Consider the following 25,629-nt stretch of genomic DNA (forward strand, 5'->3'; position numbering starts at 1 on the left):
TTTAAAAAAAGATTATTTATTTATTTATTTATTTATTTGTCAGAGAGAGAGAGAGAGAGAGAGAGAGAGCACAAGCATGGGGAGCATCAGGCAGAAGGAGAAGCAGGGAGCCTGCTTCAGGACTCATCCAGAATCCTGAGATCGTGATCCGAGCCAAAGGCAGGCATTTAAGCGACTGAGCCACCCAGGCGTCACCCTAGATTTATTTTAGAAAATTCGAGCTACCTTTCCCTTGAGAAGAGCCTGTTTGATAAACAGGGAGGAGTGAGAGTCTGCTCTGTTGGAATGGCTGAGTATGTGGCACTGGGTGGCTTAGTGGGTTGAGTAGTCCTCGACTTTTGATTTTGGCTCAATTCGTGGTCTTGGGGTAGTAGGATCAAGCCCCCAATCGGGTTCTGCACTCAGGAGGAATGTGCTTGGGTTTCTTTGCCTCTCCCTCTTCTGCTCGTTCTTTAAGCTAAATCAATGGATCTTTAAAAGATATATGTTAAAAAAAAAAAAAAAGAATGGACGAGTATAAATAGATGTTCAGAATCCAGTGAGTAAGATTTATGAGAGCATGCAGAGTGGGCATCAGTAAGTGGACTTGGTTTTTGTTGTTGTTGTTATTGTTTTTAAGATTTTTTTTTTTTTATTCATTTGAGAAAGAGACAGAGAGAATGACTAGGGGGGATAGGAGTGGCAGAGGGTGAAGCAGGGAGCAGGAAGTGGGGCTGGATCCCAGGACCCCGAGATCCTGACCCAGGTGCCCCTGCAGTGGACCTGGGTTGCTACGGTGAGAGCCAGCTCTGGGGGCGCAGCCTGTGCTCTGCATGCCGCATTCAGCATCAGACTTAGCCGCAGCCTCTCTCCCTACGCACATGGCCAGTTCAGCCCTGCACGCTCTGCCCATGTCGGCCCTGCTGGAGCCCTGTGTCTTCTGACGGTCCCCATGTGCGGCCCTCGGGGTTCCGGGGGCAGTTCTTCTGTGCATCACAGACGTCTGCAGAGTGATGTGTCCCAAAAGGGGTTTGAATTTGCCCCTTTCCCCACCTCGGTGGAGGCCCCTCATCCTTCCTCATCCTTGGGAGCCAGCAGGGGGCAGAGCAAGGACAGTGGCATTGGCCACCACATCCTCCTGCATGGCTAGGGCATGCTGACTCCTCTGTGCTTCAGTGTCCTGACCTGTAAAAGAGGGATAATAACAGTCCTTTCCCTATAGCAATCTTGTGAGTGTTCAACAAGTGTGTGTATGTGTGCCTGTGTGTGAAGCAATCCTTAGGACCATGCCTGACATGAGCTCTCAGAAACCAGCAAGTCCTGGCTGTAATTATCAGCTACTTCATCCAGAAACCTACAAGTCACCCTGGATCTTCTTCCAGCCTCACCTGCAGCCAGCCTTACCGTCTCTGCCTGCAAACATCAGTCTGGAGTTGGCTCTGTCAGTCCTTGCAGCCACCCCCTCAGTCACCTCCCACTCACAGCCCGGCACGGCCCCCTCAGCCGCCTCCCAACTGCTCTCCCCCTGCTGTTTATGTGTCAAGTCCAGGCAGAGCCTCCCCTAATGTACATTCCAGGGGCTTCCTGTGACCCCTAGATTCATGTCCAGGCCCTCCAGTGTGTCCATAGCGCCTTCTTGGGCCCCCTCGCTCCCAGTGCCCCTGGGCAGCACACTGCTCTTCGCAGGTTCCGCGCGGGCCCTGTGCCAGCCTGCAGCCTCTTCTGGAGTTTGTGCAGTGGCTTCTGGTTGGCACCTCAACTGCGGCTTTCAGGGAGGCCTCCCCTGGCCACACAGCAGCAAGGCCCCCAACACGACCTGTGTCTTCCCCCAGACTAGTTTCCTGTGCCTAAAGTTGCCTTAGCTCCTGGTGGGCTTGTCGCTCGAGGCTATAGGCTCCGTAGATCCAAGCCCAAGATTGACCGTCTGTCGCCTCTCCAGAGCCAAGCAGCCTGCGCCAGCATAGTTGTCTGCTGTTCGCTCACGGAGCTCAGGGACCGCTTGGAGCAGGCCCCATCCTGCCAGGGAGACTCGGGCCTGGATTTCACACCCACACGGCAGAGGGCCACCGCCTGAAAGGTGGAGCAGCAGCGGTAGCTGGGAAAGCTGCATGCTTGGCCTCATGGGGCCCGGAGCTGAGGATCTCGGGCTGATTTATTCTCCATCCTGGCACCAGCTGGCAGTGTTGCCCTTCCCTCTGCTGCTCCTTAGCTCTTCCAGGCACCTGGCAACTAAGGAGATGGAACTCTCCTCTGGTGTTGGTGTGCTTTCTCGTAGATTTTTTACAAAGACATGATCGGGTAAATCATATTAACCTCTTTTATTTAACTGACCAAAGCATACTACTTTGTGCATTTTAAAAAAAGATGAACTTTTACTAGGGAGCACATGTACATGGTTCCAAATTCAAAATGAAGATTCCTCTCTTCTTTCCTTCATCCTTTCCGTTCCCCTTCCTGTGGGGAGGGATGTGGACTTCAGGTGAAATGTGTAGCCTCAAACAGTTCAAGCAAGAGCACAACTATGATCTTAGATATGGTTTTATTAGGCGTTTATTTTTATTAAATCTTATATTTTATTTCACAGCAATATTGAGCAGAAGGCACAAAGAAGTTTCATGTACTGCCTTCTTCCCACCCCCAGCACACCCTCCCCTCCACCCTCTCCCCCACTGTCAGCACCCTCCCCCGCCACTGAGACCGTTTGTTACATTCAGTGAACCTCCACTGACAAGTCATCATCATCCAAAGTCCATAGTATATTTTCAGGGTCACCCTTTGTGTCGCACATTCTATGGGTTTGGACAAATGTGTAATGATGGGTGTCTGCCACTATGGTATCACGCAGAGTACCTTCACTGCCCTAAACACCCTCGTTCTCCACATGTTCCCCCTTCACCCCACCCCTGCCCCAATATTTTCCTGTCCCCATAGTTTTGCCTTTTCTAGAATGTCCTGTAGATGGAACCCATACAGTGTGCAGCCTTTTCAGACTGACTTCTTTCCCTCAGATTTGTGCATTTCAAGTTCTCCATGTCTTTTCCTAGTTGATAGCTCATTTTTTCTTTTTTTTTTTTTTTAAGATTTTTATTTTATTTGACAGAGATCACAAGTAGGCAGAGAGGCAGAGAGAGAGGGGGAAGCAGGCTCCCCACTGAGCAGGGAGCCTGATGTGGGGCTCGATCCCAGGACCCTGAGATCATGACCTGAGCCGAAGGCAGGGGCTTAACCCACTGAGCTACCCAGGCGCCCCTGATAGCTCATTTCTTTTCAACGATCCATTATCTGAATGGACCCCAGTTATTACCCATTCACCTACTGAAGGACATCTTGGTTGCTTCCAAATTTTGGCAGTGAGGAAGAAAGCTGCTCTAAACATCTGTGTACAGGTTTTTGTGTGGACTGAAGTTTTCAGCTCCTCTGGGTAAATACCAAGGAGCATGATTGCTGGATCGTATGGCAAAAGTATATTGAATTTTGTAAGAAACTGACAAACTACTTCCCAAAGTGACTACACTTCTGCCTTCCCACCAGGTGGATGAGAGTTCCTATGGCTTCACACCCTTGCCAGCATGTGGTGTTGTCAGGGCTTTGGATTCTGCGTGTCCTAACAGATGTGAGCTATGTCCTGAAAAGTCAGTATATACAAGGCAGGAGTCTTGCTAATAGGCTGTCATTGGGGATGCCTAGGTGGCTCAGCGGTTAAGCGCCTGCCTGCCTTCTGCTCAGTTCATGATCCCAGGGTCCTAGGATTGAGCCCCACTTTGGGGCTCCCTGCTCTGAGGGGAGCCTGATTCTCCCTCTGCCTGTTGCTCCCCTCTGCTTGTGCACACGTGCTCTCTCTCTCTCACACAGATTAATAAATCTTTTTAAAAATGAAGAAATACAAATTCATCGAAGGAAAAATGAAAAATTATGCAACATACTGAAAATGACTATTAAAAAAATAAGCTGTCACTGCAGTGTGGGGACAGAAGTCTCTGTGGTCCAGGTGACAGGTGTGAAGATGGAGCAGTGGACGAATTTCCAGAGAATTTCTGGAGCAGAAAGGAACTCTGTGAGTGAGAGTTCATATGAGTGTCAACAGAAGACTATGGGGTAGCTCTTGGTTTTCTTAGCTGTGCAGCTGAGCAGAGAGAAAATGCCACTACCCAGGGAAAACTAGGAGAGGAACAGTTTACTGGGCAGGGGTGGGAGGTGGGGTGTCGGTCAGGCATTCACTCTCAGACATATTAAGACAGAGGTGTTCACAAGACATGGGCACGGAGATGTCACGGGAGCAGTTGGGTCCATGAGAAGTCTTGTGCTGGAAGTGGTCAGCCAGTTTTTAGTAAAATTGCCCTGGGATGGTAGTCCCCTACCCTGGACAGAGCTTTGGAAAAACACTCAAGCCCAGGCTGACGACTGAACCACAGAATCATGTCTGTGGGTCAGACAGCCCAGGCCCAAGCATGTTTTTGAAGCTCCCGGCTGTTTCTCGTAAGCCAGCCAACATTGATAACCACAGAACCGAATGCTGTGAAACTGACACTTAGAGGTCAGGGAAAGAGGAGGCGCCCACAAGAGACTACGGAGTGGCCATGGGAGAAGGGAGCCGAGAAGAATGTGCTGTCAGGAGCCAACAGGGAGCATGTGATAAAGCTCCCTAGGCGGTCCGTGGCTGCAGAACCGCCTCTGATCGCAAACCAGCGCCGGTAGGGCTTGCTCCACCGTTGGATGAGATCAAATACTTATATCTTTCAAGCGTTCTCAGATGGCTCAAGTAGAGGTATACAGAGAGACTGTGGTTGGAAAGTTATTTTGTGAGTAAGGTATCCAGATAAGGAGAGCTAGTCCATCTTAAGCAGTTTTCTTTGCTAAGTGTTTTCATGTACTTCCATGCCCCTGGGGATAACTTTTCTAAGTAAACGGCAATTCTGGATCGCACCGAGGTCAGGTGCCCCCCTGGGGAGTGCCTACTCCCACGGCACCAGCACCGGCTCTCTGGTTTACAACTGTGACCGGCCAAGACCCTTGGGTCCTCAGTCTTTATTCAAACAGACCGGGATACAACTTTATGCCTTACACTGTTAGATGAGTGTATGGCCTCAGTTACCCCAGCCTGGTCTATAGATTCAGAACAATCTTCTTCTTTTTTTTTTTTTTTTAAGATTTTATTTATCACAAGCAGGCAGAGAGGCAGGCAGAGAGGGGGGAGGCAGGCAGAGAGGGGGGAAGCAGGCTCCCTGCTGAGCAGAGAGCCCAATGCGGGGCTCGATCCCAGGCGTGACCCAAGCCGAAGGCAGAGGCTTTAACCCACTGAGCCACCCAGGCGCCCTTAGATTCAGAACAATCTTAGCAGCAGTTTTTTTGGAGAAGCTGGCAAGCTGATTCCAAAATTGCCACAGAAATGCAAAAAACTAAGAGCCAGTATGATCTTAGAAAGCACCACTGGAGGACTTAGTCCATTGGACCTCAAGACTAACCCTAAATCAATGGGGATTTCCAGGAACTAAGTAGCATAGTGTAGTGTCTACAGGAGCATGAACAAATAGACCAGCGGACCCAGTGTGGGGAGTCCACACGCTCGTATGATAGGCACGATCTCTGAGAGGGTGGCTCTGCAGAGCAGTGAGTAAGGACGGCTCATTCCATAAATGGCCCTATTTCACAGCATACGCAAAAATAAACTCCAAATGAGCTGTACATCTAAATATGAAAGGCAAAAACAACAAAGACTATAGAAGATACCATAAGGGAACATCCTCAAGACCCTTCGGTGCGTGAATGTCCCTAAGCAGGATACAGGATGCATTACCCATGCAGGAAAAGATGGATACATTGGACAAGAGTAGAGTTTAGAATCTCTGTTAATGAAGAGATGCCATTAAACAATTAAATAAGAAAGTCACAGAGGGCAGAGAGATTTCCAGTAAATATAATTGGCTGAAGAAACTGCTGTCCAGAATAACAAATACCTACAAATCGTGGGGGGGGAAAAAGACACACAAACCAATTCTTTAAATGGGCAACAGACATGAACAGGGGTTTAATGAGGGAAGATACCTACTTAGTCAATGAGTGTGTGAATATGGTCCTACTACAGTCGTCATTGAGGAAATACATACACAACTACTGTGCACTATCACAACACAATTACCAGAGTGGCTAACATTAACATTGGGACATGTGTTGGCAAAGATGTGGGGCAACTGGATCACCCACCATACTGACAGGGTACAGACGGGTGCCTTTACTTGGGAGAACTGGCTGGTGGTGTCTCTGCTGCGGTTGGCCCTGCGATTCCATTCCTCTCTGTTTCTACTCAGCAGAACCATGGACATTATGTTAACCAAAATCCAGGCTCCAGAATGTTCACAGCAGCACTAGTCATCATGGCCTGTAAACAAGTTATTAGTATCCATCAAGGATAAAATCTAGTTGTCCTACATTCACACAGTTGAAGACAGGAGTACAAGTAAATGAAATGCTGCTTCATACAACACAGATGAATGTTAAAACCACCATGTTGAACAAAAGCCACACACAGTGCCTATCCCCTTCCTTTGATACGAAGTTTGAAAGCTGGGGAAAGTGGCCTTCCTGGTGGAGGTCAGGGTGGTGGTTACCTACAGGGGAGGGGTGGGACGCACAGGGCACCTGGAGTGTTCTGTGTGCATGGCCTTACCCCAGCGTGTTCACTTTTTGGTAATCGAACAAATCATGTTCTTAGGATCTTGAGTCATCCTATATGTAATATTTTGGCCTTTTTTTTTTTTTTAAAGATTTTTATTTATTTATTTTGACAGAGAGATAGAGAGAGATCAGAAGTAGGCGGAGAGGCAGGCTCTCCTCTGAGCAGGGAGCCCGATGCGGTGCTGATCCCAGGACCCTGGAATCATGACTTGAGCCAAAGGCACCTGCTCAACCAATTGAGCCACCCAGGTGCCCCATATTTTGGCCTTTTAAAATTAGTTAAAATCCGTAATCCTATTCTGAGATTACCTCCCTGACATTATGCCCGGATAACTGTGATTGAAACGTTGGATGTTCCTAAACTCTTGAGTTACACATTTGGAGGTATTTTCTTAGTTTATTCTCTTGTGTGGTATTTTCCATATCCTGGATTTGGATTCCATGAATTTAATCTCGGAAGCAATCTGTTCCAAGCCTGTGTTAAGGGCCTTTAGCTCCCATATGGACGGCAGTGATTTTATAAGGGATTTAGATTAAGACACTTGGAAACTACATTTATTATGAATCTTCACTTTGGAAAATATGGTCAATACAACCATTTATTACTAGGACTTTCTCCAGCCGAAAATAAGTGTTCAAAACGTTAAAATTAAATGAAGGAATTATATTGGTGACATTTATCCTCATTTTTCAGTTAAGTGCTCTGCAGGACCTTCATCCATTACCCAAGATAATTTTGGAATATAGACGGGTAAGTTTCCTTTGTGAGTGAGTGAGTTGGTGAGAGAGGGGGCCGTCTGGCACCGGCCCTGACAAAAGCCATCAGTCCGTGATCATGGCAGTAGCGCTGGCAGTGTTCCGAGGGGGACAGAGCTCATTCAGGTGACTTGGTACCTGCGCTGCTCTTGTGCACCCCACTCGGCTGGAGCCATCGGGTCCCATGGGGACGAGGATGGATGAAGGCGGGGAGGGGATGTGTGTTATCATCAGGTGGCTTCACTGTGGGCTAGACTCCACCAGCAGAGTTCAGAAGCCTCTTGAGGGCCTCCGGCTGCTCCCCAGCCCTGGGCCTGGCGAGGTTCCCCACTCCTCTCTCAGCATGGTGGTGCCCTTGTTCGCTGGCGCACCCCCTTCTTCCTCAGCAGCCCGCGCTTCCTCTGTCCATGCACCTGCATGTGTTCTCTGCTGTTGGTGAGCTGCGGCCATAACTTGGGCCGCCGCCTGTACCATCAGTCTGCCATCCCCTGAACCTGCGGCCTGCTGCTCTCCTGAGGTGTGGCAGCTGACAGGGCTTGGTCATGACACCAAACAGCCCTCTCTTGAAGGGACGAAACGACTAGAGGAGAACTAAAGGCACCCTAGGGGACGCAGGAGGACAGGTACCCACAACGACGCTCCATTTATCTCTGCAACATTTCTGTGAGAAGAATGATTCCAGAATTATTCCAGAAAAGGGGGTAGGGGTGCCATCTTTTTCTGTGCATCATTGTTGTTTAATTCTGGGTCCCGCACCAGGCTGTTGCAGGGCCTCCTGGAGTCATTGGAGTGGACACGTGAGCGGCACACGCCCAGCACTCTGTGAAACACGTTTGTGACACTGGTTCCTGCTCAATGCTTAAACAAGAAAGTGATTACTTTTGTCTGTGTTACCTAGGTTCACAAGACCAAGTCAGCCTTTGTGGATGGATTACTAGCTTGCATGAGAAAGGTAATGGAGCTAAATGAGATCCTGTGCTCAGGAATGTGGTTTCCATGGGGCCTCAGAGACATATACAATTTCCTGAAATTTTAGTTAACAATGAAATCACCAAATATTCTTGAGCTGTGAGCCGTGATTTGTTATTAGCGGGTCTCTTTATAGCCTGAGTCGGCATCATGCCTTCAGGCCTGGAGCTGCACGTACGCGGGAGCCCTGGGGCTGCCCAGGCACTGTGACACCTGTCACCACACCTCTGCCCGCACCCAGTGCAGGGAAGCAGGAGGAAGAGGCTGCCAGCAGAGGCCTTCTCTCTGGGCCCCCGTCTAGGCTGCAGACTCCCGCCTGGAGTCCATGTGGTGTCCCCGCAGCACATGGCCCTCCTCTCCCCATGCTCAGGGGCTTGAAGGTACCCAAAGCCCTGCATGTCCTGTTGCTGCTTCTGCCCGGGTTGGGGGACCCTCCTTGTTGGCCAGCAGTTGGCTGATGCCCAGGGGCCTCTCAGGGTTGAGGGCTTTGGGCCAGCAGCTTGTGGACGTCTGCAGGAGAGCAGTGAGTGCTGTGTACTGTGAGCAGGGAGACTGTGAGCAGGGCCCGTGGGTCTGTGTATTCTTGATTTCACACGGCATTGCCCACACTGAAACTGATTCATTCTAACTGACAAAGGGTTCCATTTCCTCTACGTGGAATCAGACGGGAACTGTGACTGGAAGACTTTCAACCCGGCACCCGGTAAGTTAGCACTCCTTGGCAGATGCCAGCTTTGGTGCCTCAGAGCTGACTTTCTGCCTATCTGTGGATTTGCCTTCCCTTTCTGAGAGCAGGCCCCATGTTGATGGGTGTGTTTTGCTCTGTTGACCCATTCAGCTGATCCTCATTTAGCACCTGCTGTGTTTGGGGAACAGAGTTAGGGAACAAGACATGTGCTCCCTGCCTTCACAAAGTGTTGAATTAGTAAGGGGTCCTTTCCATCCAGAGAGTCATGCTTGCTGGGGGTGAGGGCCCAAGGGACACCCTGTTCCCACTCCCCCTTGCTTATCTTCAAACGTGGACTGGACGGGAGGCTTCTGAGGTCCAGAAATGTGTTGAGATGTCTGATGCTCTGATGACCTCCTCCATTTCTTTGTTGTTGTTCCAGGAGTCTCTGATGAAAAAAGTGTAATACCCTTGAATTTATGATGTAGCTCTAATAATACTCAAAGCAATTAGCTTTTAAATGGCTTTATATATATATATATTTTAAGACTTTATTTATTTATTTGTCAGAGAGAGAGAGGGAGAGAGAGCAAGCACAGGCAGACAGAATGGCAGGCAGAGGCAGAGGGAGAAGCAGGCTCCCTGATGAGCAAGGAGCCCGATGCGGGACTCGATCCCAGGACGCTGGGATCATGACCTGAGCCGAAGGCAGCTGCTCAACCAACTGAGCCACCCAGGCGTCCCGGCTTTATATTTTTTAATTAAAGATGATCATTACTGATTTTTCATTGCAGACCACTTCCTCAAGTATAGAAATGTAAACAAACAAATAAACAAAAACTAGTAAAAGTCTCCTTTTATCCCACCATGCAGAATTAACTGTGGTTATCTTTGTTGACTTTTTGCTAAGTACTCATATTTATAAAATACTGTTTTTCGGGGCACCTGGGTGGCTCAGTGGGTTAAGCCTCTGCCTTCAGCTCAGGTCATGGTCTCAGGGTCCTGGGATCGAGCCCCGCATCGGGCTCTCTGCTCAGCAGGGAGCCTGCTTCCCTTCCTCTCCCTCTCTGCCTGCTTCTCTGCCTACTTGTGATCTCTGTCTGTCAAATAAATAAATAAAATCTTAAAAAAAGAAATACTGTTTTTCTACCAAAATAAAACCCCATTTTAATTTTATACTTTTCAATTTCATTTATGATGTCTTGATATCATACATTAATATTGACTTGAATCTATATTTAGATTTAAACATTTGAATTATTTAAATATATGAATTAGATACATTAATTATTTAAATTTGCACTATAAAAATATATACATATGAGTATATGTGTGATAAATTCAAATACCTTGGATGTGTGTAGAATAAAACATTTTGGTGCTCTTTCCTTCCCTTTCACAACACATCTGTCTACCCCATGGGTCCTCTGTCATGGGTCTGGATGGCGTCTCTCCAGCCTTCACCTGACCTTTACGTGTGGGGGTATCCAGTGCTCACAGCAGGTGGTGGTGTGGGGCTGGGCGGGCTCACACATGACAGGAGCTGCAGCCCCGCTCAGGGCCCTGTGCTCTCTGGACTTTTCACCCATCTTAGCAAGGTCTTTCTTTGGACGCCCCACTTTAGAGACCTCTTCTGTGGTCTTTATCAGCTTACCATGAGCAGGACTAACACTGGTGCCTCCTCTGAAGGCAGGTGCCTGCTGCACCCTTTCTCTTAGCTGCTGCTGCTTCTCATCAAAGAGTAATTCCAGAGTTCTACTGCGAAAGCGCCCTCTTTGTGAGGTCCTTGCTGGTGCCTGTACGGGATTGTAAGTTTGTATTTTCTATCGCATTTCCAGATTAATGTCTTGCTGTGTTTTATCCTCTTCCAGAAATCTCCAGTACCTCTGGTTTACGGGTAGCACTCCTCTGTTTTATGGGTAGCACTTTTTAGTGACATTCTTGTTTTATTTATTTATTTTCTATCATTTCAAATGAATTTTTGGAAGGAGAAGGTATAAACATAATGCATGCATTTTGCCACTACCTTCCACTTGAAGTCCACATCTTCATTTTTAACAGCTGCTTTATACTCCCCTTGATGACTGGCCCTGGTGATGGTCATTTAGATTGTTTTCAGTTGTACTTATTTTATACAGAGATGCCACAAACATACCTGTATGTATATTTTTGGAACATTTTTTAATGATTTCTATAGGATTCCTAAAGATGGAATTCCTGAGTCAAAGAATATGTGTATTTTTAGGGCTTTACATTATGAGTTGTGTTTCTTACCTTCCTTGTTAGTGGGAGCACTTTCTTTCCAACTGTGCCCATCCTGAGTGAAAGTAGAAGCCCCCATCTGGTAATTTTCATCCACCTAAAACCCTCATTCTTTGTGTTCTCTTAGGATTGAGTGCTTCATTGTTCAGTATTTGCTTTATCAAACCTCAGTCTAGTGCCGTCCTAGATGTTCCCTGTACTTGCCTGATGGTCACTACATGGGGTTTAACTGCCTATTGACCTCTGTTTACCCCACTACATTGTATGTTCCATGAGAACAGGGACTTTTTTACCTCTTTTGTTGACTTACCCCCCCAGGCCTGGCTCTGTACCTGGAACCCACCTGGTAGGCACCAAGTACTTACTGAGTGAGAACCTGGACAAGTGAGCCACTCTTGAGCTGCCTTCCTGTGTCTCAAAGTCACATGGTATGGGATCATCATTGGGATTGCAGGTGTTAACAGTGTAGGCCCAGCCTCTTCCTTGAGCTGGACAGTCATGTTCACTACCCTAGCTGGGAGCTGGTCAAGAACCTCAATTCTCCTCTTCCCTTGACTTGGATCTTTTAGGGTTCATGCCTGTCCATCTTTGTTTTGTGTGTCTCTCTTGGACCCATCATCATATTTTTACAAAGGCCTGCTTCTGAGCAGGGGCAGAGGACCTCTCTGTTCCATCGCACTTGCCAGGAGCCACGTTCTCACCGTATCTTCATCTCCTAATACCTTTTTGTTGGTCGTGACTTCAGATGCCCCTCCAGAAACATTCTGTGTCAACAGGCTAGTTTTTGTCACTGTCCTCGTGTCCCCACAGTGCCACTTGCACTGAGTGGTTCTGGGTCTGAATTCACCCATGTTTCATAATTCAAAATATCTGACCTCACCCATTGTATTGTTATAAATTCTTTAATATCCTGGCTCTTCAGTCTTCTTCTAGGTTAGCTTTTAAAAGTTCCTAAAATGTCACAGCTTTAAAATATATTGTTTGGACGTCTAGAGATCCAGGTATGATTTAGCTTTGGCTCCTTGGTGAGTGCTCTCCCTCCTAGTTTCTTCATTTTCCTAATTCTGTGTCTGTTATCTTGTTAGCATGTTTGCACTAGCTTTTTTGGTATCTAACTGAGTTAGAGACAAGTTAAGATTTTTTGATATAATGGTGAATGCTTTGATGTAAATTGTGATTCCTTGACCCCTCATGATTTTCCTTGCCTTAAGGCTATTCTTTTTACCTCTGTTTAGGTCCCTTTTCTGCCCCTTGATCCCTGAACACATCTTCCTGCAGCCTGACCTTCTTGGCCTGGTCATTGCCTGCTCTTCTGGCAGCAGCTCAGGGAATATGTCCATCAGGAAGCATCATCTGACCGCCTCCCCCAACCCAAAGCTCAGCAAGAGGCCTCTCTCCCTGTGAAAAAGGCATGGCACCAATATAATGAACACGTGTGTGTCCATCATTCATTCTAAGAGCTTAAATGTTACTTGGGTGCATTTAAAGCTCCTGTCCGCTCTTTTCCCAAGTTGGTTGGTTTCTTTCTTTCTTTCTTTTCTTTTTTTAAAGATTTTATTTATCCATATGACAGAGATCACAAGTAGGCAGAGAGGCAGGCAGAGGGGGTGGGGAAGCAGGCTCCCTGCTGAGCAGAAAGCCCGATGTGGGGCTCCATCCCAGGACCCTGGGATTATGACCCGAGCCGAAGGCAGAGGCTTTAACCCACTGAGCCACCCAGGCGCCCCCGGTTTCTTTCTACCTTAAAGTTAATGTTTGTCATCCCGTCCAGTCTGTACTACAAATACACACACGTGTGCATGCACACACATACACACACTTAAATAGATGTATGTATATGTACATATGTGTGTGTGTGTATATATATCCCTAAATTGTATTTGGTTTTTTTTTTTTTACTGTTTTTAAACTTTATATAAATGGTATCAATTCGTACTTATGTAAGTTGCTGTTTTCTTTTTTCTCTTTTTTTTTTTTCAAATATTTTATTTGAGAAAGAGCAGGAGCAGGGGGGAGGGGCAGAGAGAGAGGGAGAACAGGGAGAGAGCTGAACAGGGAGCCTGGCGCAGGGCTGGATCCCAGAATCCTGGGATCACAATCTGAGTGGAAGGCAGATGCTTAACCGACTGAGTCAGCCTGGTGCCCTATAGCTTGCTGTTCTCATTCAACATTATGTTTTTGAGATTTATCCACACTGGCTGAAGTAGCGCTAGTCCATTTGTCTGGGCTACTATATAGTATTTCATTGTATAAACGTACTAGATGTTTTCCAGATTTCCACTATTAGAAGCAATGCTGCAAGAATTAAAAATAATGCTGTGATATATATTCTTGGACACATGCCAGGGTTTCCCCTCCTGGTTACTCGTGTTGCCTGGCCAGAGGGCATGCTGGGTGCTGCTTTCCTGACATCACCTGGCACTCTCCAGGGGGTGGAAAGGCATACCCCTCCCCACCTGCAGCTTTGGAGAGAGCTCCGTGCTGCTCCACAATGTCTGCTGCTATTGATGTTTCCACACGTTCTAGTCTTTGCCGCTTGGATGCATGTGAATTAGTGTTTATTGTGGTTTAAGATTCAGGTTTCTTTGCAGTTTCTTCAGTGACTTGCTTGTTTTTATTTCTTTTGCCCATTTTCAATTTAACAGTTTGTCTTTCCTTATTAATTTGTAAAATTTCCTTATATTTTATGGATACTAGTCTTTCATTTACTTACATAAATATCTTCTCTTAGTCTGTGTTTGATGTTTTTATCTTGTGTTTGATGAAGTTGAATCACAGGTGTTTTCTGTGTTAATATCAACTTCATACTCTTTTCTTTATGGTTTTAATGCTTTGTGTCTTTTTTAAGGAACCTTTTTTTTTTTTTTAACACAGAGATCCTCATGATACTCTTTTAATTGTTTTAGGGCTTTGCTTTTTACATTGGGTCTGCAGTCCCTTTGGAATTTGCATTTATACAGGTGAAAGGGAGAGATCCATTATGTTCCCATCTGAATAACTGCTTGTTATAACTATGGTTACAGTAAGCTGTTGGAATAACTTACAGTAATTTGCAATGCCTCTATCCTTTAATTTTGATAGATGCTGGGTCTGTTTTTAGGCTCTCAGTTTTGTGCCCTTGGTCCATTTGTCTATTCTTTTTTTTTTAAGATTTTATTTATTTATTTGACAGACATCACAAGTAGGCAGAGAGGCAGGCAGAGAGAGCGAGGGAAGCAGGCTCCCCACTGAGCAGAGAGCCCAATGTGGGGCTCGATTCCAGGATGCTGAGATCATGTCCTGAGCCGAAGGCCGAGGCTTAACCCACTGAGCCACCCAGGTGCCCCCATTTGTCTATTTTTACATGATTTTAATTTAAGATAGTTTCATTGGAAATGTTCATCCCCAGATTATCCTCAGCTTAACCTATAATATCACTTACTCCCTTGCTGTAGTGTTTGCCTTCCTTCTACTATACTATACTCTTCGAGTTGTCTCAACATTTTATCCCAGAAATGAGCTCAGTGTCTACCATATGATGGGTGGTCACAAAATGTTTTTGAAATAATGAATAAAATTGATCATCACACTAAGTCTAATTACCCTCTGTCGCCATATGGGTGACCCCCTTAACTCAGTTCATCTACTCCCCAGTTGCCTTACCCCTCTGATAATCATCAACCTGTTCTCTGAATCTATGAGTTTAATTTTGTTTTGTTTGTTCTTTTGTTTTATTTTTAGATTCCATATATAAGTGAAATCATATGGTATTTGTCTTTCTCTGACTTATTTCATTTAACATAATGCCCTCAGGATTCATCCATGTTGTCACAAATGGCGAGAACTCCTTCTTTTTATGGCTAACATTCCATAATATATACATACCATATCTTCTAAATCCATTCATCCATCAAAGGACACTTGGGCTGCTTCCATATCTTAGCTATTGTAAATAATGCTGCAATAAACATAGGGATGTATGTGTCTTTTCAAGTTCATGCTTTTGTTTTCTTCAGGCAAATACCCAGTAGTAGAATTGCTGCATAATATGATAATTCTATTTTTATATCTTTGGGGAGTCTCTACCCTGTTTCCACAGTGGCTGCAACAATTTCCGTTCCTATTAACAGTGTACAAGGTCTTCCTTTTCTCCACATATTTGCCAGCACTTGTTGTTTCTTGTCTTTCTGATAATAGCTATCCCGACAGGTATGAGATAAACTCTCTTCATGGTTTTGATTTGCATTTCCCTGATAATGAGTGATGTTGAGCATCATTTCATGTGCCTGTTGACCATCTGCATATCTTCTTCAGAAAAACATCTATTCAGGTCCTCTGCTCATTTTTTAATCAGGTTTTTGTTTTGTTTTGTTTTTGTTTTTTTTTTTTTTTGCTATTGAGTTGTTTGAATTCCTTATATATTTTGGATATTAATGCCTTACAGGATATATGATTTATAATTTTTTCCCATTCAATAGGTTGCCTTTTTTTCCTCCCTTTGCAGAAGTTTTTTTTTTTTTTTAATTTAACCTACTCCCACTTGTTTATTTTTGCTTTTGGGGTCAGATCAATGCTGAGACTGATGTCAAGAAGCTGACCACCTATGTTTTCTTTGAGGATTTTTATGCTTTTGGGTCTTATATTCAAGTCTTTAATCCATTTTGTGTTAATTTTTTTACATGGTGTAAGATAGTGGTCTAGATTCATTCCTTTGAATGTATCTGTCCAGGTTCCTCAACACCATTTACCAGAGAGACTGTCTTCTCCCTATTGGATATTCTTACCTCTTTTGTTGTAGATTTATTGGCCATATAATCATAGCTTTATTTCTGGGCTCTCTATTCAGTTCTATTGGCCTATGTGTCTATTTTAATGCCAATATATACTAATATTTTTTAAGGATTTTTGTGTATATACTCATGAGAAATATAGATCTGTTTTTATCTGGTTTGGATACCAGGATAACACTAGTTTCACAAAGTAGGAAATATTCCTCCTCTTGCATTTTCTGGAAGATATCGCGTGGAATTTGTGTTAATTCTTTAAATAGGTATGCCTGGGTGGCTCGGTCCATAGAGTATGTGTCTCTTGATCTCAGGGTGGTAACTTCAAGCCCCACATTGGGTATAGAGATTACTTAAAAATAAAATCTTAAAGAAAGATCTTCTTTAAATTTGGTAGAATTTGCTAATAAAATTGTCTGGGCCTGGAGGTTTCTTGTTGGAGTTTTAAAATCACGTGTTCAATTTTACCAACATATAGGGTTATTCATATTATCTTGTTTCATACTGGGTAAATTTTGTTTGGTTGTATTTTTTGAAAAATTAGTCCATTTTGCCTTATTTGTGAAATTGTTGTGCATATAGTTGTTTGTAGCATTCCCTTAACCTTTTGATGTCTGCAGGATCTGTAGTGATGTCCCCTATTTCGTTCCTGATACTGGTAATTTGTGTCTTCTCTCTTTTTTCTTTGTCAGTCTAGACAGAGTTTTATCAGTGTTATTGATCTTTTTCAATGAACAGCTATTTTTTTCAGTGGGTTTTCTCTGTTTTCAATTTTATTGATTTCTGTTCTTCTTTTATTTCTTCTGCTTGATTTGGGTTTATTTTTCTTTACTTTGGTAGGTTCTCAAGGTGCAATTTTAGATTTTTGCTTTAAGACTTTTCCTTTTTTCTCATGTGTACATTTTTTTGTGCTATAAAATTTCATTCTTTCCCACAGTTCTAACTATATCCCACAAATGTTGACATGTTGTATTTTGTCAAAGAAAAATTGCACCAGAGAGAGTTGAACAGGCAAGGAAGTATTTATTCAAGATTATTGCAATAGGGAAGAGAGATCAAATTCAACTCCAAATACAGCAAGGGCACCTGGGAATTTACGGCCAGTAGGGATGTGGACAGAGTCACTGGGTAGAAAATTACTAGGAGGAACTTGTTCAGGTATGAAGGGTGGGGGGGAATTCATGCTAATTCACTTGCTAAACTCAGCCACAGTGCTTTTCTGTGGTATTTGACTAGAGTAGGTTTTCTGTCTTGCTGGGCTGTCCCCTTCCTGTCCTTTGGCTAAAGAGAGCAGGCTCCTCCCCTCCCTTGCCACCTTGAGAAGGAGGAGCATGTGTGGAAGGTCAACACTGAGTGCTTTTCCCCACGTGTCTACACTGGGTGATTAAGTTACTGCTTATCCGAGTATTCATCCAAATACGTCCAGTGGCAAACAACAGAAAATCAAACCCAAACTGATCTAAACCATCAAGGTATTTCTTAGCTTACCTAACTTAGAAGTCCAAGGGAGGGCCAGCTTCAGGCAAGATGATCTGGCAGCCTAACTTATACAGCAGGTCCAGCTTCTGTCCCCCATTTCCAGCTTCTCTTCCTCAGCATCCCAGCAGGTCTTGGCAAAAACTACTTAGTTTTTTTTGCTCCATACTCTGAACACATCTCTCCATGTCACTTCCATGGAAGGAGAAGGAAGCATCTTTTGCAGATGCCCTCAGCAAGCATCTCCTTGCATCTTTCAGAAATAGCCTAAGCCACCCTTAAACTAGTCACTGTGGCCACAAGATAGCCTCTGCTGGCTGGCTTAAAGGTGGGGGTCCTTAACAACAATTTGAGTGTCTTTTTCTAAGGAAAAAGGAAAAGAATACTCATGGCCCCAGTAGCCAGTGTCTCCACACGTGACAAGATTATGGGTTTTTTCTAGCGATCAGCACATATGCAAAGTATTCTAACAGGAAATGTTCTGTTCTGTTTTCAGTGTGCCCACCATTCTTAGGTTGTTACTCCTTAAAGATTCTTAGAAAATTTGCCTTCAGGCTCAGGCAGCACCATCCAATGAAGAGTCTTGTTTTCCAGATACAATATTTAAGCCCTATTTCATCATTACCTATATACATGTTAAAGTAGTTAATTTGAACTAATTCTATTCAGGGTCTTTATGTTGTTGGCATGTGATTTTGCTGCTTACCTGATGAGGATCTCTCACATAATATCATTGTGCTATCAAATTATTTATTATCAAGATTTTCATAAGTCATGTAACTATTGCTAACTCTGCACCACTATTTGAAACCCAAATGAGATGTTTTTACCTGTATACTTTGTTATTTCAAGGATTAAATATTTTTCAATTTCTATGTAGAATAAAAGGAGCATTCCCCTCATTCTCCAAGGATCACTTCACAGTGGGAGCCCCTGGGTGGTGCAGTTGGTTGAGCTTCTGACTCTCGGTTTTGTCTCAGGTCATGATATCAGGGAGATATCAATGAGATTGAGCCCCACGTCGGGCTCTGTGCTCAGCATAGAGTCTGTTTAAGTTTCTCTCACTCTCATCCTCTGCCCTCTGTTCTCTCTAAAATAAATAAATAAATCTTTTTTTAAAAAAAGCTACAGTGATTTCATCCTTTTATGCCAGATCTGCCTCAGTTTCCCTGGTGGCTCGGGTGGGAGGCCTGGTTTTCTAGCCCCATCGCCAGGTCCTGTGGAGTGTTGCTCTTGGACATTGCTCTCCGCTACCCTTCTCATCCCACTCACTTTGGCTGTCTTTGCGGGCCCTCCCATTCTCCTGCCCAGCAGCCAGACAGCCTCACAGGCCAGCCACATTCTCTTCTCCGTACCTCATGTCCAGGGCTCTTGGTGTTCTGACCCCTGCCTCCCTCTCCCAATCTCCTCCTACTGCCCATTCATTCATTCATTCATTCAACAGTTCACTGAGCACTTCTTACATGTCAGGCTGTTCAAGGTGTTTCTGCTGAATGCATCACAGTCACTGACCTTAGGGAGTCTGGGGACTGAAGGGAACGAGCAGACGGGCAAAAATACTGAATAAATCCTAATACGAAAGACGATAAAATGTGGAAAATACAGAAGTGCAGGGGCAAGGATTAAAAGCACAGGGAAGACAATGCTCATGAGGAGAGACAGGGAGGCAGTGATGGAGGAGGTGGGGACCAAACTAAAGCTCTCAGGTGAAGGAGTGGGCCACCTGGGACCATAGAGATGTGGGGGGGTGCAGCTGAGCCCCTCACTCAGCCCCCAGTGCCACACAAGGCGGGCTTCATGCTGGTCTTGGGGCTGCAGATCAGGCCAAGTGCAGGAGTATTAGCCCAGTGTGAACTGCTCTCTTGGGTATGTCTGTGTAGCCCTTACCCTGTTCTCTTCACCAATTGTCCTTTCTATGGTTTTGCTGCCGTGGCTTTTACTTGTCTTGTTTTCCCTCATATTCTTAAGAAAAATGATTTCAGGAATTATCTGGAACCGTTTGACCGAACTCCAGAGGCAGCTGAACACTGGTTTGGGGTAGACCTGATTTCAAATTTTAGCTCAATTGCTAACAGTATAACTCTAGCTAGAAACTTCAATTTTCCCATCCATGAAATGATAAAAATAATGTCTTCTTTGCGAGATTATTGGGAAGATTATTTCCTTTTCATTTCATTCATTCAACTAATAGGAAGGGTCAAAGGTGCTGAGGACCCAGGGGTGATACCACAGACATGGCCTTGCCCTCAGGAGGCCGCATCCTGCTGGAGCACAAGTTTGTTCCTTTGTTCCTGACAGCCCATCAGAGGCACTCATGTGGTGCTTGGAAGCTGCTGCTGCTGCTGTCACACAGAGATCAGGACAAGGGAAGCCAGCTGTGACCCTCATTGTGATTATCACTGCCATTTGGCCTCATTCTAGAGGCTCCAAGGATGTACGCTAGAGACAGGTCTGCCATCATGGTTGCTATATTTCTGCTGCCTCCTTGTAGTGAACCCAGAGTTTGGACCCTTTGGCCACACTGGAGAGGACTGCTGGTGGCCATCTCTAGGCCCACATAGTACATGAGCAGGAGGGCCATCGGACAACAGACCTCTTGGCTGCAACTGCCTTCCCTCATAGTGAAAACTGTTCCTTGCTTGGCATTTTCACTTAAGACTACTGACATTTTAACAAATGCCAAATTGTAGGCTTAAAATGTCACCTCTGCACCTTGCCATTTGCTGAATGTGAAATAAAGGCTGTTAACATTTAATTTTTCTATATTAATGCTCTTATATATTTTTTTAAGCACACCAAAGTTCACCAGGAAAACAAATGCTAAGAGTGGGCCCAGTTTTTATTACTAGCACTTTTCTCCATACCCATAATGGGGGCCAAAGTTGTTGATGGAAGCTGAGAAAAGAGAATCAGGTACAAAGCACAGGGTGTTTCCTGTAGTGGGTCTCAGTGTCCCAGAGAATCTGGCTGTGTTTATTTATATAGGGGGCTTGGAAGTGGTTCTCATACCACTTGTGATCTGTACATTAAAGAAAAATTTGTAACCTAGAGGAGAATAAAGTCCCAACTTATTTTTATTTATTATAGTTTGGGAAATTTAAAGCAGTCACTCTGATGTATGGTCCTGTTGCTTTGTGCTCACTCTGCATTCTGCTCAACAGTGCTCAAAAGGCTTATGGGCCTGGTCCAGACTACTGCAAATTAGGGGGGCCCAGGAGATTAAAATTTTCACTGCGTGTTTATTCAGCATAGTACTGGAAGTCCCTGCTGCAGCAATCAGACAAGAAAAAGAAATAAAAAGCAACCAAATTGATAAGGAAGAAGTAAAACTTTCATTATTTGCAGATGACATGATACTACATATAGAAAACCCTAAAGATTCCAACATAAAACTATTAGGACTGATGACTGAACTCAGCGAAGTTGCAGGATCAAAAATTAACATATAGAAACCTGTTGCAAAAAAAGAAAGAAAGAAAGAAAGAAAGAAAGAAAGAAAGAAAGAAAGAAACCTGTTGAATTTCTATATACTGATAACCAAGTTGCAGAAAGAGAAATTTAAAAAACAATCTCATTTACAATTGCACACCCCAAAAAAGAAATACCTAGGAATAAACTTAACCAGGAAAGTGAAAGACTTGTGCTCCGAAAACTACATAACATTGATGAAAGAAGTTGGAGAAGACACAAATAAATGGAAAGATATACTATGCTCATGGATTGGAAGAATTAATATTGTTAAAATGCCCATACTACACAAAGCAATCTACAGATTCAGTGCAATTCCTAACAAAATACCAATAACATTTTCCACAGAACTAGAACACATGATACCAAAATTTGTATGGAACCACTGAAGACCCCAAATAGCCAAAGCATTCTTGAGAAAGAAGAATAAAGCTGAAGGTATCACAATTCCAGATCTCAAGATATATTACAAAGCTATTGTAATCAAGACAGCATGGTACTGGTACAGAAAGAGACACATAGATCAAGGGAACAGAATAGAGAGCCCAGAGATAAACCCACACTTACGTGGTTGATTAATCTACGACAAAGGGAGCAAGAATATCCAATGGGGGGAAAAGTCTCTTCAATAAATGGTGCTGGGAAGACAGACAGATACTACATGTGAAAGACTGAAAGTGGACCACAAAATAAAGTTAAAATGGGTTAAAGACCTAGACGTGAGACCTGAAAGTATAAAAATCCTAGAAGAAAACATAGGCATTAGTAATCTCTTTGATATCCACTGTTGCCACATTTTTCTAGATATGTCTCCTGAGACAAGGGAAACAAAATTAAGCTATTGGGATTCCTCCAAAATAAAAAGCTTCTGCCCAGCAAAGGAAATCATCAACAAAATGGAAAAGCAATTTAGTGAATGGAGAGAGGAAATAATATATCCAATAAAGTGATAATAGCTGAAATATAAGGAACTTAGACAACTCAATGCCCCCCCCCCAAAACCAGTCCAATAAAAAATGGACAGAGAACCAAACTGACATTTTTCCAGAGAAGACATACAAATGACCAACATGAAAACATGCTCAACATCCCTCATCATCGGGGGAATACAAATCAAAACCACAATCAGATACTGCTTCACACCTGTCAGAATAGATAAAATAAGATAAGAAAAAAGTGTTGATGAGGATGCTAAGATAAAAGAACCCTCATGCACTGTTGGTAGGAGTGTAAATTGGTGCAGCCACTGTGGAAAACAGCATGGAGTTTCCTCAAAAAATTAAAACTAGGAATACCATATGATCCGGTAATTCTACTACTGGATATTTACCCAAAGAAAATGAAAACGCTAATTTGAAAAGACACATGCACCCCTGTGTTCATTTTAGCATGATTTACAAAATAGCCAAGATATGGAAGCAGCCCAAGTATCCATCAACAGACGAATGGATAGAGGAGATGTGATCTATGTATACAATGGAGTATCACTCATCCACAGAAAAGAATGAGATCCTGCCATTTGCAACAATGTGGTTGGACCTTGAGGCTATTAAGCTAAGTGAAATAAGTCAGACAGAGACAGATACCATATGATTTCACTTATATGTGGAATCTAAAAAACCGAACAAACAAACCTGCCCCAAAAAACCCAGACTCTTAAATAGAGGTAACAAATCAGTGGAAAGATGCATGAAATAGATGAAGGGGATTGCGAGTACAAACCCACAGTTATAAAATAAGTCATGCAGATGAAAAGTACAACATGGGGAATATAATCATTACTATCATAATAACGTTGTCTGGCGATAGATGGGGACTACACTGGTCATGATGAGCTCTGGATAATATATGGAATTGTTGAATCACTTTGTTGCACACTTGAAACTAATATAACATTGTATGTTAATCACATACAATTGCAAAAAAAAAAAACCTTTTTTTTTTTTTTTGACCACTGAGTGGTCAACATGAGGGGACTAGCTGATGTCAAACACCAGTGACTGACCCTAAGAAGCCAAGTATGCCAATAATACTGCTTTCGCACCATAACATTCAGATGTTCTCTCCTGTCAGCGAGAGGGCCAGCCCCTCCCTTGAGGAGATTAATGGGAGTCCAACCCCACCTGACAGCATTGTATCTGCAAATGCTTTGCCATTTCTTTCTTCTTCCTCAGAAAGGCACAGCTCCTCCTCATAGTAAAATCTGGTTTTGGTTTTGGACAGCGTCCATTTGCTAAGTCACGTCTGACTTGAACGCCACCATGGGCGTGTCACAGCCATGCTTCCATCTATATCCCGGTGTGCTGGGTGCTGCCACCAGGCTTTGCCACATTCAGAAGGTCACTGAATGGGATCTGACTCCTTCCCAGATGTCTCGGGCTCTTGTTAGCTGTCACACAGTCCCCACAGTCACTTTATTTCACCCTTGGTCTTTAGGGATAACTCACATGCGTGTACATTCATGGCTCCCCTTGACAGACACACAGACAGGTGTGAGCTTTCATATGTGCATGAGGCTTTAGGGACAGGACTGTCCAATTGTTATTTTCATTACAGAGGCCAACACAGAAGCTCTGTGACATTTCCTGTGCACAGCTGTGAGCAGGAAGCCATGTACATGAGCAGACACAGACCTGCCTGGTACACAGTGCAGCACAGCAATGGGGAAGCCACTATCCATGAAGAGCTTGGCATGGGCCAACATCCTTCTCAGGATTCTGTTCTGTGAAAGAACCTATTTAACAAAGCAGGCTTTTTTTAAAGTTAGGTATTTAGTGAAGTTTCTATTATCCTGTTATTTTTTATATTGTAAAACAAAAATTGGCATTTAATTATTAAAAGGTTTCTTTCATATTCATCTAAAAATAATCCATTTAAACTTAACATTACTGCTTTCTCAGGACAAAGGGGAAACTTGTTTCTCTCTCTCTTTGGTAAAGTGACTTTCATTAAACCTAATATTTCATGGGTCCTGGGAGAAATGATATTAAGAACTGCGTGTTTGTTTGCTGGGTGACCCTGAAACCAGGAGCATTTAGCTGGGTGCATTAGTTACAGTCTGAGCTGGTCTTGATTTAATTTTCCATTGGGTAGAGAACAGATCCTATTTTATACAGCTATGACACTGAGATTACTCAAAGTGAATAAATTTTATAGATGCTCTTAGGTCAAGAAATTTCTTTTTTTCTCCCTAGTTAGTTGAGGTATTTTCATATAAATGAGTGTTGGATTTTGGCAGTTGCTCTAAATGTTTTATTGTGAAGATGATTTTTTTGTCCTTTATTCTACTAATCTGAGGTATTACAGTAATTATTTTTAGATTTTAAACAAACCTTGCATTCCTGAGATAAATCCTACTTGGTCATGGTATATAATCCTTTTTGTACGTTGTTAGGTCAGTTTGTTAATATTCGGTTGAGAGTTTTGTATCTTTACTTACGGAGGGTGTTTTATTTAAAGTCTGGCTTTGGTATCAGGGTAATACTGACCTTGTAGAAGGAGTTGGCAAGCTCCACACTCTGCCATACTAGAAGTACGTTTCATTGTTGAGTTTTGTTAAGAGTTCTTTATATATTTATAAGGAACTATATATATTATACTAGTTATACTAATTATATATATAAATATATACTTAAAATTATATACTAATTATACTAATATTATATATATTATGCTAATATATTATATATACTGAATCCAGTGTGATTTGCAAAAAATTTATCCTAGTACAAGGCTGCTTTTCATTCCCTTAACAACATCCTTCCCAAACCAAAGGTTTTTAAAAGTTTGATGGAGTAAAATTTTTCAAGTATTTTCTTTCATGGATCATGCTTTTGGTGTGTGTCTAAGAACTCTCTGTGTATCCTAAGATCACAAGGATTTTCTCTTAAGTTTTCTTCTGAAAGTTTTAGAGTTTTATGTTTTATATTTAGACCTATGATCTATAATTATGGAATCAGTTCATTGAAAGCTCTGAAGTATCCTGCTGGAATTTCTATTGGGATTGGGTTGAATTTGTAGATCAATGTGGGAGTCATTAGCATTTGATATTGAGTATTCTCATCCAAGAACATGATATATCTTTCCTTTTATTTAGGGCTTTGAATCCTCTCATCAGGATTTAGTAGTTTTCAGTGTACAGATTTATACCTAGGTACTTTGCGGTGCTGTTGCAAATGGCATTGTTTAATTTCAATGTCCAACTGTTCATTGGTAATTTGTAGATATGCAATTGATTTTTGTAGGTTGACTTTATATCCTGGTACCTTGGTCAGCTCATTTATTAGTCCCAGGCTTTTTTTTTTTTTTTTTTTTTTTATTTGACAGACAGAGATCACAAGTAGGCAGAGAGGCAGACAGAGAGAGAGGGGGAAGCAGGTTCCCCGCTGAGCAGAGAGTCCGATGCAGGGCTGGATCCCAGGACCCTGGGATCATGACCTGAGCCTGAGGCAGAGGCTTTAACCCACTAAGCCACCCAGGTGCCCCAGTCCCAGGCTTTTTTATAGTTTCCATGGGTTACTCTATATAGACAATCATGTCTGCCATGAATAATGGCCATTTTATTTATTTATTTTTATACTGTATGTTTTATTTCTTTTTCTTGCCTTATCATGCTGG

The 25,629-nt window shown here is 43.4% G+C and overlaps 1 protein-coding gene across 1 annotated transcript in view; it reads left to right on the forward strand.

Annotated features, from left to right (window-relative positions):
* Window positions 1-25,629, forward strand: part of LOC111149225 (DNA polymerase nu) — a 136,983-nt gene that overhangs the window by 44,789 nt on the left and 66,565 nt on the right. Inside the window, 3 exon segments of the mRNA XM_022506173.1 lie at window positions 7,346-7,402; window positions 8,306-8,359; window positions 9,014-9,079. Coding sequence (XP_022361881.1) covers window positions 7,346-7,402; window positions 8,306-8,359; window positions 9,014-9,079 — 177 coding nt within the window.

Source organism: Enhydra lutris, unplaced genomic scaffold (assembly GCF_002288905.1).
Source record: "Enhydra lutris kenyoni isolate GAN:26980312 unplaced genomic scaffold, ASM228890v2 scaffoldscaffold21, whole genome shotgun sequence".
Lineage (NCBI taxonomy): Eukaryota > Metazoa > Chordata > Mammalia > Carnivora > Mustelidae > Enhydra > Enhydra lutris.